The sequence below is a fragment of the Orcinus orca genome, chromosome 19 (assembly GCF_937001465.1).
Source record: "Orcinus orca chromosome 19, mOrcOrc1.1, whole genome shotgun sequence".
NCBI classification, from domain to species: domain Eukaryota; kingdom Metazoa; phylum Chordata; class Mammalia; order Artiodactyla; family Delphinidae; genus Orcinus; species Orcinus orca.
In genome coordinates, this window is record NC_064577.1 from 49,996,403 (window position 1) to 50,011,748 (window position 15,346).

The 15,346-nt window shown below is 35.5% G+C and overlaps 2 protein-coding genes and 1 pseudogene across 7 annotated transcripts in view; 1 reads left to right on the forward strand and 2 right to left on the reverse strand.

Moving 5' to 3' along the window:
* BRIP1 (BRCA1 interacting helicase 1) overlaps nt 1-7,517 on the reverse strand; it is a 196,288-nt gene extending 188,771 nt beyond the window's left edge. The window contains 4 exon segments of the mRNA XM_033431634.2: nt 2,098-2,271; nt 3,900-4,011; nt 5,682-5,804; nt 7,393-7,517. Of these exon segments, the coding sequence (XP_033287525.1) occupies nt 2,098-2,271; nt 3,900-4,011; nt 5,682-5,777 (382 nt within the window). The 5' untranslated portion in view covers nt 5,778-5,804; nt 7,393-7,517.
* Nucleotides 4,522-4,913, forward strand: LOC117202109 (cytochrome c oxidase subunit 7C, mitochondrial-like; annotated as a pseudogene).
* A 1,504-nt stretch (nt 7,518-9,021) lies between the features above and the next one.
* Nucleotides 9,022-15,346, reverse strand: part of INTS2 (integrator complex subunit 2) — a 53,003-nt gene continuing 46,678 nt past the window's right edge. For 5 of the 6 annotated variants that reach the window (XM_033431627.2, XM_004271737.4, XM_004271738.4 and 2 more), the window contains exons 21-25: nt 13,236-13,487; nt 12,774-12,881; nt 12,536-12,641; nt 11,381-11,557; nt 9,022-11,277 (exon numbers count right to left, since the gene is read on the reverse strand). In XM_033431627.2, coding sequence (XP_033287518.2) covers nt 11,108-11,277; nt 11,381-11,557; nt 12,536-12,641; nt 12,774-12,881; nt 13,236-13,487 — 813 coding nt within the window. In that variant the 3' untranslated portion in view covers nt 9,022-11,107. The remainder of the gene's footprint in view (nt 11,278-11,380; nt 11,558-12,535; nt 12,642-12,773; nt 12,882-13,235; nt 13,488-15,346) is intronic. The other variant, XM_033431628.2, reaches the window with a different exon arrangement.

The following is a 15,346-nucleotide window of genomic DNA, read 5'->3' on the forward strand; positions in this document are numbered from 1 at the left end:
TGGCAAGGATGCAGAGAAATGGGAACTCTCATACACTGCTGGTGGAAATGTAAAATGGCATAACTACTTTGGGAAACACTTTTGAAGTTTCTTAAAGTTAAACGTAAGTGATCCAGTCATTACACTCCTAGGTATTTACCCAGAAAAGTGAAAGCACATGTCCATAACAACGACTTATACACAAATGTTCACAGCAGCTTTATTTGTAACAACCAGAAACTAGAAACAACTCAAATACACATCAACAGGTGACTGCATAAACAATTTGCAGTATATCCATACAATAGAATATTACTCAGCAATAAAAAAGAACCAACTGTTGATACATGCAACAACATGGATGAATTTTAAAAGAATTATGTTAAGTGAAAGAAGCTAGGCAAAACAAGTATACAAACTGTATTATTTCATTCATATAAACTCTAGAAAATGCAAACTAATCTACAGTGACCGAAAACACTCAGTGGTTGTTTGGGGAGGATAAATTATAAAATGGTGGAAAGGAGGGATAATAAAGGGGCATGAGAAAACTTTTGAAGCTGATGGATATATTCACTATCTTGATGTTAGTGAAAGTTTCAGGGAAATACTCTTATGTCGAACCTTATCAAAATGTACCATTTAAATATATAGAGTCTGTTATGTCAAGAATATTTCAGTAAAGCTGTCTTTAAAAAAAAATACAGGTTGTACATTAACATTATAAGCCAAGAGTTCTTATATTAATAATTAGCTTAAAAACAATTCCATTCATTCATACAACAAATATTTATCTAGCTCCTACTATATGCCAGGCACTGCTAGGTATGCAATGGCGAGCAAACTGACACAGTTCCTGACCTCATGGAGTATACAGTCTGCTAGGGGAAGCAGAGATTAATAAAAGATGCACACAGACACGTGGATAATACAAATTGTAACAAGTGCTATGAAGGAGAGGTACACAGTGAGATGACAGAATATAATAGGGAAACCAAATGTAGTGTGACGGAAAGATCAGTATGGCTGCCTTAAAGAAGTGATATCTAAGCTGAGAGCTAAAGGAAGAGCAGGACAAGTTGAAGATGAAATTTTCCTCAGAAGAGACACTAACACAAGCAAAGGCTCTGAAGGCAGCAGAAAGCATGACCCTTTGAAAGAATGTTCGGAAAGAAAGCCAAAAATGCTAAGGGTCAAAACCGAGTAGACAACACTATTGGTCACCTCTCCGGCATCTATTCCACTTCCTCTTCCTCATTCCTAAAAGAATCACACTTCGGTTCAAGCAGCTACCATCCTCCACACAGTCATGTGCTTTAGAGGAAGACAACTCGATCCTTGATTTTAGGAAGTGGATACTGTTTAGACTTAAACCAGTCATGGCAACCTCTTTTCTCCCTGCCAGTGATTAGTTAAGGAATGGCATGAGTGAAAGCAGGAAAGGAGTTATTACACGGTCTAAAGAACAAATGGTAGTCTGTACTAGAGAAGTTACCAATGGAGGTGGAGATTTGCATGGAGGAAAAAGAATAGCAAAGTGTACAGGATGTCTCCTAGGTTTCTGGCTTAGGCAAGTAATGGTCAATCTTTTCCATACAGTCAAAGCAAAAGAAATATTCTTTAAATTAATAGTCTTATGTTATTGATAATACATTTCTCTTAAATAAATCTAGTAAGAACATCTAAGGATCATATTTAAAACATACCTCATTCTCATATAGGATACTGGTCTCGGAAGTCTAGGCAAACTTATCAAGAGTGAATGAGGCTAATTAGATTTTGCCTTACAATACAAATCAAAATGTTTTATAAAATTCTGACATATAATTAATACTGCTTACAAATAACATCAATTTCTGAATATCAGTTATTTTGCCTTGCTTCCTCAAAAATGATTTAAACTAGCAAGATGTCTGAATCAGTTAAAAGTGAGGCCAAGAATAAAATATTCCAAGGATTTCTGACCACTCTATGCATTATTCAAAATAATTCCAGAGAAATTAGGTGGAAATACATAACCAATTATGCTAACCAAATTTATCTACATTAGGTCTCATAACAGCAATAAATAAGACCCCTATTACAGATACCAAAAGACCCAGACAAAATATAAACTACCTTGACAAGTTGACAAAGTGCCATTTCTTTCAGAAGTTGGTATACTTGGACTGTTGAAATGATATGAAGTTCCCTGGTTCACGTCATTGTTTGTAAAATTCTTTGAATGGCATGTACAACAACACGACAATGGTACTTCAGCTTTTTTACTTAAGCCTTCGTTCACTGGCTTCCCTAAAAATGAAATAACCTCTATTTATAATATTTCTAATTAAAAAAACACTAATCTTCCTCTTCAGCTAGGGTGTGTAACCACCTTATTTTTTGCCCAGGATTGGGAGGTTTCCCAGGATTCAGAATTTCAGTTCTAAAACCAGGAAAGTACCTGGCAAATATGGACAAGTTGGTCACCCATCCTGCAGCATCAAATTAGGACAGGTGAGAAACACTTATGCCAGAAACATTTATAGAGAAGTTATCAACAATTTACATGATTTACAATAATCTAATAACAGTCAAAGATTAATAATGTAACAGAGGCACAACCACTCGAGTATTCATTTATATTGAGATATATTAAAATACCAAGTATACCTATATTCTTAATTATTTATACTCTTAATTACTGCTATTTCCCTAAATGAAAAATTTGAAAGTTCAGTATAAAATAATAATGTAAACACATAACGTTAAATTATTCCCACATTATACTTCTATTTCAAAAAACATGTTTCATGATATCATTTCTGATACATGTATCAAAATACATTTTAAAGTCAATATTCAAATTAAACAGGTAATTTTCAATACTTAAATATAATACAAAATTGTAATAGTTCTTCGTGTGCCTACATCGTATAAATATACAATTCATAGATATATAAAAGCTGAATAATTTATTTTATTTTCTATAAACAGTACTGACATTATTTTCCCATCTGCACTACATAAATACTACTAATTTTATTTTCCAGAGTCTCCCACTAAAAATTTATTAACAGATAATCTCATTTTCCCCAAAGATAAACATCAATAAGAAACAAAATGGACAACCAAAAGCTTCTAAAATATTTACTCTTTATTTTTAATAGTCTTACCAGTAACACAACTATTTCTTTTCAAAAAACATATATATGTGTGTACATATATATACACACATACATACATACACATATACACCCATGGTTAACTTTAAAATCTCCTAATACTTTAGGACAGAGTCATCTAATTATGTAACTAAAATGTGACCAATATTGTATTTCAGATTCATTATGTATATTAGATAGTCTTTCACAAAAGTAACTAGACATTTGCTAGCCAATAAAGCTATGGGAAATAATATGAATTAATAAAAACAATATTACAATAAACTTCTGCTTATCTGGCATCCAAACAAGTAGAAAGGTCAACTAGAATTTTTCTTTTTTATGTATTCCATTTTCTAATGTTGTGAGATGAGCAGCTATATTAAAGGATTTACTCAAAAAAAGCAATTATTTGTATTGATATGCTATATAATCATGACAGCCCCATCTCTTGCAACTTTTATATAAAAATTATCATCTAATTATTTTCATAATCAGTATTATGAAAAATAATAAAAATAAAATCCTAGATTCTTATATACATGCTGAATCATCAAATAAAGGACTATCTTATGTTCAAAATTATTTTAGGATTAACTGAACATATTTTGCTATATTGAAACTCTTTTGGAAGATATATAACTGATTATAAAGAAATATCTTAAAAGAGAATATTTAAATTAGCTAGAACATGGCTGAATCATTCTGGGTAAAAAGTACTTTATTAGATTTTTTTTCAGGTAATAAGCAACCTGAAGACATCAACCAACTACTTACCACTAAGAGATTGCTGCCATGCTAAAGCAGAGCAAAGTAAGGCTAAGCTTTTCCCACTCCCTGTGGGGCTCTCCAACAAACAATGCTGCTTACTATTTAATCCTCTGACAATCTATGGACACAAAAACAATTTTAAAAACTCAACAACTTATCTCATTAAAGTCTCTCTCCATATAACAACAAGAAGTAAAGTTGCATGCACTTCAGGGAACAGAGCAATAGCAGAAAGGAGAACTAGAATTTAGTTAAATCTAGACTTTATTCCTTTGTATCTCTCCCTAAAATTCTGTTAGATTTAAACCATACCAAGCACAAAAGAAATGAAAAGCAATTTGTGCCTTACTTATGCAAGCACCATCATTTCTGTAAAACTAGAATACACTAATATCTTTGATGAAAACTTAATGGGGGATACTGTTGGTGGGAGTGTTACAACCACTCTGTATAGAAATTATCAATTTCTAGTAAAGTTAAAGATACTGAACTCCAGCAATCCAGTCCTATGTAAACACCCAAAACCTTTTCCACAGGAACACAAGGAAACATGTATAAGAAAGTTCATAGCAGCACTGTTTATAATTGCAAAATAATGTAAACAACCCAAATGTCTATCAAGAGGAAAATGGGCAAATATAAAATTCTGGTATATTCATACAATGGAATACCATACAGCAGTGAAAATGAGTTATCAATCAATAGGGCTACATCTTAAAAATAATGTTAGACAAGGGAACAAGGTCATGAGGAAAGGAGGGCTTGGTGTGCTGCTGCCATTTCTTCCGCCTTCAGTCTCTGCACCTTCCACAGGCTTCTAACAGCACTACGCTGGGACAGAGCATCTGGAGGTTCACAACCTCTGTGGTCCATAGGAGCCACTATGAGGAGGGTCCAGGGAAGAATTTACCATTTTCAGTGGAAAACAAGGGGCGATTACTAGTTACAATGACTTTGTACTTCTGATCTGGATTTGTTTCTCCTTTCTTTATAGTAAGACACCAACTGCTCAAAAACTAATCCATGAAACAAATATGAAGAGGAGCATTTTAAGAGGTGCAATCTCTCTGAAAAAAGGATCCAACTCTTGAACTCAACATACTAGGTACGTCTATAAAAAAATTTATGGTACAAATCCTTAAAAAATAATAATAATAAGAAGAATATTAAGTAAAAAAAAAAAAAACAAGTTCTCCAGAAAGATAAGTATAATATCATATCATTGTGCAAAGTTATAAAAACGTAAAGTATACACTATATTGTTTATGGATACATACATATGCAATAAAAGTATAAAAACATGGCTAGGAAAGAAAAATAACAAATTCAGGATATTAGTTATCTTGTTACTCATAAACAAGGTATAAAGTAAATAAGGCAAAATATTAAGATTTAACAAAGCTGGTAAGTTGGTTTACTCAAGTTTGTATATTAATTTTCTATATGATTGAAGTATCTCAAAAAAATTATGGTGCAAAGTATAGTAGTCTGTGTAAAAGATAGTAAATACTTTCTATTTCAAAGTAATTCAGTAAAGTAAACAGAAGTTCTAAATGAGCTGAGAACATTTTTCAGGATGTTCTCCTTTACCTCCTAATCATAGACATATACAGTTTAGCAGCAATCACTATTACTCTTCCAAAGGTTAGATGTTCTTCAATGAACCCAGCAAATATTTTCAATCCATTTACTATCTGAGAAAATGTAGTCACAGACTCAATGTATGTTATGAATTATAAGCATCTGTATCTTAATAAAGACTTAAAATAACTGCTGAACAATACTTACAGAATTCATCATAGCAAGCTGTGATGGATAAGCTTTACAAGGAAAGTTAATCTTCACCCCACCAATTGTATACTCAGAACATACTGAAGACATCATGTTTTACTGTTTACTTCAGATTCCTAACTGCAACAGAAATCAAAGTCAATACTGAAACAAAGCCATTCAAAGAAAATCAGATACCTAAGACTAGGAAAGAAGTCTAGAAACAAAAATTGGAATTAATAAATGTATAAACAAAACACATGGAAGTAAAAGGATTTCCTACTCTTATAAATCACAGTGGTTGAGAGCATGTCTTGGAATCTAACAAATCTGGATCTGTAACCTTATTCTGCCAAAGCTGTGGACCAGGAGTTAGGAAGCAGTTTCTACATCAGGTTCTGACAACAACTCGGATATGTTACCCTGATCATGTCTCTTCACTTCTCTAGACTGAGATCCTTATCTGTAAAAATCCGTAATTTAAAAATTGTTGTAAGGAACAAAGCGCCTTGGCACATGGTAGGTGCTCAATAATTCTTACTTAAAGGTCAGTAGGGTATAATGGAAGGAAGATGGACTTTGAAGTAAGGCAAGCCTAAATTTGAATTTCACTGTGAATCTCACAGAGCCTGTTTCTTCATTTGTGAAACAGAGATATCCACCTGATAGGGTTTTTATGAAAATTAGCCAGGCACTGACTTAAGAATTAAATAAGGTAATGTACAGAATGTGCCTCAACTCCAGCATCTGATACAGAGGAAGTGATCTACTTTAATCCCCACCTCTTGTAAACCACCTTTTCTTAACCTAGGATCCACAGATGTAATTGAAAGACTGTGATCTCTTGATACTGCATGCAGAAATTTCTGTGTATGACTGCATTTTTCTAGAGAGAAATTCCAAAGATTTCTCATATCCAGAAATATATCCTAAGGAAATAACTGAAAACTGAGGGAAGATGACATACACCGTTATCAACTGAAAAATTATTTGCAATGGTGATAAAAAGGTAAATTCGATCTGGGGATGGAGAGATGGTTAAAATACCAACTCAACAGATGATGAAGCCAATAACAACCATCACCAAAGCTTACGTGTTCCCAAAGAAGTTAAGAACCACTATTCTAAGGTCTTTTCCAGTTCTAACATTTTGTGTTTCTGTGAAGCTCTGAGGATGAAATTTGGTGGAATCTCACCCCTAAATCTAAACCAACAGCTCAAGGCTGGCCTAGTAACTCAGATATAACCTAGAAAACAATCGACCCCCCCCCCCGCCCCAGTTGCGGCTACACTCATCTCAAAATGGGGAAGCTTCCCCACACACTGAATAAAGGACAAACCAAGATCAGGCTCCCGCCGTCGCCCCCTCCTGCCCCGAGGTAACGCGGGGCCCGGGGCTAATAACAGGCCTCTGTTCCAAGGAGGTAAGCTGCAGTCTCCCCGCTCCCCAGGTTTTCTTCCTCACATTCCCTCCTCCCTCGGCAAGCTGGAACCCCCGAGGCCTTGGTGATCCAGTCAACCGACGGGCCTGCAAAGCGGGTGGACGAAAGCAGAAGGCACTCTCCTGGCCGAGTTCGCGCCCTTCCCGCCAGACATACTTGCCCGCCCTGAGGAAAACCCAAACAACGCCTACTGCACTCCCACTCACGGGAGAAAAGGAAGCTGAAAACTGCGAGCAACCACAGCGGAGCCCTGGTGGAGAAGAAAGGTCCTAGCCCCTCTTCCTCACCTGGCTGCGACCCCCAGGCCCGGTCGCGGGCTTGCGTCCGCTTTACCTTTTCGGCCCTTCAGCTCTCATCAGTCACTTCCACAACACCCGCGCAGACGAATTCCCGCCTCCCACCCCCTTGACTCCCAGCACCAATCACCAGGCGAGCTCAGACAACCAATCCCCGCCAAGACGAGAAACCAAGCAACCAATCCCGGCTCGAGGTCAGGGGGCGCCCAACGGAAGCCCCCGCAGTAAGGAAGGGCCCAAGCTACTTGGCGGCACCGGAAGGCGATTGCCTCGAGAGTGATGGACTTCCGCAGAGCCCAGGGATTTAGAACTAAAAGAGCGTTCTCCGTTGGACTTTTTGAAACCGGTGATTTAATCCGTGCCTCAGTTTTCTTGGAAACTCTTAAGTCTCACATTTAAGGTCTGTAGACCAACGAAGAGGAAACACCGTTAAGGCGCGCCGAGTTCTCTCAGCATTCCTCAGGGGCACCCGATTCAAACTTCTGAACTTTCCGGAAGCCAGAGTATCAAGAAGACCCAGGAGGGAATTGCCAGACTGCTGAGCCAAATTAGGCAAAAAGGTTCGATGACAGCTGGCTACAGAATCTCCTGATAGTCAAGGCTTTCTCAGATACCACGTTCAACCAGAGAAACGCTCTCGAGGTCTCCAGTACCTCCTTTAAGGCTTGTCAGCCTTCTGTCCCTCCTAAGACCAATTTATTCTTTGCCAAGCACACTTCAGTTTCCTCAAAGGTACGGAGTTAACCATGATGTCGCGAAACTGTTGTTTTTTTTTTAAACTCTAGCCTAAACTTGGCTCAAATACTAGTGCCCCCCCAAAAGCAAAACCTGAGACAGTTTCTCACATCCCGAGAAACCAGTTTGGGACAGAGATTTGCTGCAGGTCGGAGCAGCAAAAGGCGAGTTGATTTGTTTGCCTCACTTTGTTTTACTGTATCTTCCCAAAATGACAACGTACAATCATAAAAATAAATTCTACCCTTTAATTTAGTAATCTCAGGCTCAGAAATTTACCCTAAAGAAGTAATCTAAAAGTAGGAAATAGTACCTCAGTTGATAATAGTGCCCATTCTGTTCGGAAAAAAATCATTAACTTCCCAGTCTAGTAGTAATAGGGAGATGGTTATATCAATTCAGTCATTCTGGAGCCAATAGAATAATTATAAAAACCAAACAACTTGCAAAAAATTTCCATATAAAAAATGAAAAAAAAGCAGATGCCAAACTGGGTATTATGGAATTCCATTATGTGAAAATACATATGCATAAACAAAGATGAAGGGAAAGTACAAAAAAATGAAATACTGGTAAGACAGTGCTATGGAAGATAATTTATAAAAATAAATCCTTAAAAATACCTTCAAATTATTATTCTGCTTTTACAATTTTTTTTAAATATCAAAATCTTTTAAGTAACTGCTCCAGGGTAACTACTCTGATTTTCCTCTCCTGAATTCCTAAGGCTCTCAACTGACTCTCACCTTGTATTGCCTTTTGATGTATGTAGCGTAACAAAAAGGGATACACATAGTTTCTGGAGCCAGAAAGTCCTGGATTCCAGTCCCTTGAACTGTTCCTTTCAGGTTAACAGTGGTGAAATGAAACACAAAAAGCTACAAGTTCATTTGATAAAGAATATGAATGTTTATAAACCAATATTCAAAATAGCTGCACACATCTGTTTTTCACTTGAAAAAAAAATCACATTGTGACAAATGTTATAACCTTAACTTAAAATACATGAATATTAACATTTACTAATATATTTACACATTTTATTTACATCATCAACAAACGTGATGAAAAACAGCATATGTTATTATTTTAACACAGCAGGTTTTGACCAGTCTTTGAAAATTGATCCAGGAATGTGCACAGCATTTAGTTAGAAAACCTTTTCTGAATTCCTAGAGGTTACCTACTCACACAAGATATTCCAAAGCCTCAGTTTAAACAAAACAAAACAGGAGCAGTTGTACTTAATTTTAAAAGACTACAAAACTGCCTTGTTTAAAAATATGAAAATTCTTATAGTTTGTTTTTAAGTGTACGCTTTTATTTTTTGCATCAAAATTACTTAATTGAACTTTAAGCATCTAATAAAAGTTATAAATACTCTCATCATTGATACTGTGCACTTCATGATTTGAAACAGATACAAATTAGTTCTTATACCCTTACGAGGTAGGGCCAGCAGTAATCCCATTTTACACAGAAGGAAAATAAGATGTGACTATTTGCTAGTGAAAAGGTTGAAATTAAATTTTTTTTCTTAAAAACCACACTTTCTTATTAGCCTGCCTTATTTCTTTTATAAGTGAAGAGGTCTGTTTCAAGTGGGGTGGGAAGGGGGCGTTCATTCAGGTATATCTCAGAAAGCAAAGAGAAGTACCTTCTACACTGGATACTTCATTAAGAATAAAAATGAGGGGCTTCCCTGGTGGTGCAGTGGTTGAGAGTCCGCCTGCCGATGCAGGGGACACAGGTTCATGCCCCGGCCTGGGAAGATCCCACATGCCGCGGAGCAGCTGGGCCCATGAGCCATGGCCGCTGAGCCTGCACATCTGGAGCCTGTGCTCCACAACGGGAGAGGCCACAACAGTGAGAGGCCCACGTACCGCCAAAAAAAAAAAAAAAAAGAAAGAAAAAAAAATGAGGATTATGGGTTATCTGAATGCATCTACCTAATCAATGGACATTCCTAAAAGAGGACTGCAAAATCCTTCCACAACACAGTATTTTCCCCTTTTTAATTTTTCCTGTGGTCCAAACACTGTATATATTTTTGTACTTCAAAATCTAGAATTATGATATGAATTATAATCCTAATGACAAACCAAGAACTCTTTAATCCAGTGGGTTTTATTGCTCTAAACTTTAGATACCAAAGTATTTCCCCCCTCTGACCATTATAAAAATAAACTTTAAAAAAACTAAATGAGACATCCTTTCAGGTTCTTCTCTGCACAAAGATGTTTCTGTAAACACTTTTAAACCAGTATCTTAAAATTCCAAATTATTCAAGTATCTCTTTAAACATATGGCTTCATATATTAGTAAAAATTGAAGCAAATATGTAAAATCTTAAAATCCTCATCTGTAATTCCATGAAAATCATTCACAAAAAGCTACTTGCCTTTTTTAAAGCCTTCTCAATACTATTTCTTGAGAAAAGGAATTCCATCTTGCATTACTCTTACTTGCATTGCAAGTTTAGAGGTTTCTATTTGGGTATCTAAACTCCTAATTTTTCCTGAATTCTCCCTTCCCTTTTTCTCCCTCTCATCATTGCATCAATATACTCTGTTACTAGCTGACAGGTAAATACTAGGGCTACCCACAGACTTATTTTTATAAGAAATTAAATCAAAGGCATGGCAGTTTTTTTTCACTTCAAAAGCTTAATACAAGGCCATATTCACTTTCCAGTAATGAGTTTCTTAAATGTGTTCCCAACAGAAAAAGCTCAGCTGCTACAAAAAACATACCAGCAAAGTAGATCCAAAGAACTGCCAATCAAATACAAGCAAGCATAATTCTCAAGAGACTTCTAAATTGTATTCATGTTGAATTGAATCGTTTTAGTGATTCCAAGACGTTACTGTTCCCATTCAGTTTAGTTGTTATAAGATGCAAATTCATGTTGGGTATATGCAGCAAAACAGCTTCATTTTTTTGTTTTAAGTTTTTTTTGTTTTTGTTTTTCTTAAATTCCACTAACACTCATGTTTATTATTTCAATTATTGTGCTTTCAATACAATGACAGAGCTGTACATCAGGATCCATGCTTCCAGTGTCCCTAGGTCCATTTTTGTAAGATGGATCTTTACAGATTCCAGACCATCCAGGTGGTTTCTCCTTTATTTGTTGAAGGCCTAAAAACATAAGGAAAAATAAATAAGGCAAGAAATCTGGAAAGGATTTGGGCCTTTCTGTTTGAGATATTAAAACAACTCTTGAAAATAAGTTACTACTTACGCGTAATAATCGGATCGATGTCTCTTGTCTGAGTGGCAACATCAGAGGCACAGACTTGCCCTATTTGGATCAACAAAGACATAATATCCTCATACAGTGGAGGAAATGCTCGACAAAAAGAGACCAAACTTGGCAGAGTTGGCATGAAAAAAGCATATCGCTTAGCCTGTGTTAAAACTGTTAGAAAGAAATAAAACAGAATTTTTCATTTTACAGATACAAATTCAACATACATGACCTATACAATATACTAAGCACCATGCTCTGTGCTGAGGATACTAAGTTTTCTAAGACATGGCCAGCCCCTGCCTTCAGGGAGCTCATAATCTAGTAGTCAGCCATCATCCAACACATAAATGCTTATGTCCAAACACTGTGATAGGTGCACTTCATGCATTGTTTCATTTAATTCCCACAATCTTATGAATGAAAAAAGTATTTCTATGATACTATTTAATATATGAGGAAACTCTTAAATAAACCTTAGAGAGATTAAGAAGCTTCTTCAACTCCAGTTAGCAGTGGAGTTGGGATAGAACTCAGGCAGTGTAAGATCTTAACCACTGCAAATAATTATAACATGAAGTGAATACGATGGAAAGATAAATGAATAGATTATTATGGGAGCACTAAGAATATGAAATTGACTAAGCCATAACTTTTAAAGGTTGAATTATAGTTCATATCTTTTAGTTGATTTTCATACCATTTTACTTAACAACCTAGAAGGTGGTTAAAATGTTAGGGTATGTTTTAGAACTTAAGGAAACAACTTATATATTTATCTCTTATTTATACAGATGATTATATTTTTCTTGAATTCTAAGCATTTGTAATAGTTTGTAACTTGTTTTCTATTGACATAATTATATTCAGAAGGTAGACTTGATTTCCATTTGTAAAATGTGGAATGCTTAGTATATTTACTATAAATCTATATACAGTCATTCACAAAAATGAAAGATACAATTTGCCTACCTACTCATCTCCTCTACACTATACATCACATTTGTCATAGGAAAATTTTCAAAAAGAATAATTCAAAAGATGGCATAACTATTAGTGACACAGAAAACATGGTGTCACTAAAGTCAGAAAAAATATGTACTACTTTATGTTAGAAATTTTTGTTATTGATGTCGGTTGTCTACACACCTGTTAGCAGAGTTCCCATGACATTGACAGCTAAGCGAGCCACACTGAGTGACTTTGGTAATGCATACTGGATACACAAGTGAGAAAGCAACTGGATAGCAAATATCTGTAACACAAAATCCAAATATTACATGTTTTTGAAGAAGGTCTTTAAGTATTAAAAATTGTAAAATGTTTTATATAACTAGAAGATTAAAGGGAGATCAAAATTCTCCTAAAGTTCCAAAATGCTCATTACCTGTTTTTCAAGTTCTGGCTGTGCAATAAGCTCAGGTATGAAATCCAGACAGATGTGCATAGATGGAATACCTGCGACTGTCAGAGGCAAAAGTTCACATGGATAACCCTATCTCAACAAGAAAGGGGGGAAAAGTTAGAAATAAAATAGCTGCAAGTCAAATACAGATAAAAATATAAAGGAAGGTTTCACTTCCTTTATGTAACAGTTGCTCAGAAAGCTACAATGCCCTACATGTTTCCTGGCATTTCACCTCTCTGATATACTAAAATACAAATAAATTCTATGAACACTTTATTAGGCTGAAATCAAATTTTAAAAATCTGGATTTTTCTCCATATTGCAAAGGACCATGATCATTTGCGTGACCTCCAGTTTCTAAATGATTCCTATTAATTTAGTACTTCAGAACTACCCCCAAAATAAAGTTCAACCATAAAGAATCATTCTTTGAAACCAGACCTGAAAGTGAACAAGCTTAGCAATGTTGGGATCCGCAATGTACATTTGGTGCAACAGACAACAGATAAGGCACTGAACTTCTCGAAGGTTACAGAGCAAATTGTCTTCTCCTTCCTCCATTCCCTTAGTTGGAGTGCTGGCAGTAATAACGCTTTGAACATTCCTTAGCAAGCTGTCTGGATTGACACGCTTTGCCTTCTCATCTTCAGTAGGTAAGCAAATCTCCAAGAGAATCTGGACAGCTGCACTATCCTACAAGCAAATAAAACACAGTGAATTTAAGAAGTTTCTGAGAAGTTTGTTTGAAAACCAAATTTGATTTTGTTTTCACATGAACACATGTGATAAAAATAACTGTTTCTTTAAGAACAAAAAGCAAAGAGGTACTTCTAAGAGAAAGAGTGAACAATCTATAGGCCAGTGGTTCTCATCTTTTTCAGGGCCATGAACCCTCTTAAGAATCTGAAGAAAACTGTATACCCTCTCAGCATAAAAATTAACATATGTAAACACAGCAACATATGGCATAATTTCAGAGTGGTCACACACCTCTAAGGCAGATACATGAACTCGAGTTTAAGAACATCTACTACAAGAGTATTCGAATTCGGTGTCATCCAAAACAGGCCCTAGGGCAAAAAATGACTTCTACTGGAATCTCCTTTCCTTCCTCTTAAATTCCTACTTCTCCCAGGATCCTATCTTGTATTCCCCTCTTTTTCTCACCTCTGAAGATGGTGGTTAATAATTAATGCCTAAAAGTCACTCCCCAAAGCTCTTTTTCCTTTTAATTTTAAGATAGGCTCTTTAAGGCTCTGGAAAGATTCTGCCTTACCATCCATTCCAACTGTACAACTCATTATTGCTCAGTCTACAAGCTTGAGTGCCATTTCATAGAAAAGTAGTTTCTTGAGGGGTGATCTACTTAATGCCCCTGCCTATAAAGGAGAGCTATAATCACTTGCATCTAGCAGGAAGAAGGAAAAAGAAAATGAATACATAATATGCATCTCTGAAAGACTGCCACTGCCTGGGATAGAAGAAAACAATTACTCCATCTACCTGTTTAATAACTTAATTATAAACTAAGGTTAGCCTTACATTATAATCATTTATAAAGTAAACTTTATAATCATTCTTGACGGGTTTTCGGTTGTTACTGTTTTATGTTTGTTTGTTTTTTTATAGACTCTGGAGCCAGCCTCCCCCAGCTTGAATCCCAGCTTCCCCACTTACTAAATGTATAACCTTGAGCAAGTCACTTAACCTCTCTGGATCTCGTTTTCCTAATCTGTAAAAATGGAGATAATACTCCATACCTCATAGGTTGGTTGTAAAGAGTAAATGAGTTAATATACATAAAAAACTCAGAATAGCATCCACCATATAATAAGCATTATATAAATGGTAGCTATTACCATCCTCAAGCCCTTATCTGAAACTCTGAGGGTCAGATTTATTTTAGAACTCAGATTTTTTTTTTCTGTAATATTATATAACACCTCCAGCAGAGACTAAGGCAGTACATTGTAATCAAATGTATTAATATTTCTGCAACAAAACATACCAACATTCATATTAAGTGGGATAAAGGCCATAAATAGCTTCACATCAATTCAGGTCAAGTTTTGACACAAACAAGGTCATATCAGGTCAGGTTTTTCTGCCAACTGAATTACCAAAAAAAATGCCTCAGTTTTCATAGCTTTTTGGATTTCTGTATTACAGATAAGGGATTGTGGACCTATATTATTACTCTAATTCCCCTTATTGCCAATGAAAAGATTTCAGAAAATATATTTCAAACTAAGAAAACATTTCTACTTTGAAGACCTCAAACTGCTTAACATTCAATCATCTCGCATGTCCTGCATTAGTCCAAAATTACTACCTAAGGCTGCAGTAAATTCTATATTGTTATAAAACTTTTCTAAATACAAACTTTAACTACTTGTGTTGTTATAGTATTTATCACTGCCTGACATTTTATTTTATATATATATATATACACACACACACACACACACACTTCTTGTCTGTCTCCACCATTTGATTTTTTTTCCATTTGATTTTAAGAAACAAAAGTCTTATATTTTGTTAAAATATAAATC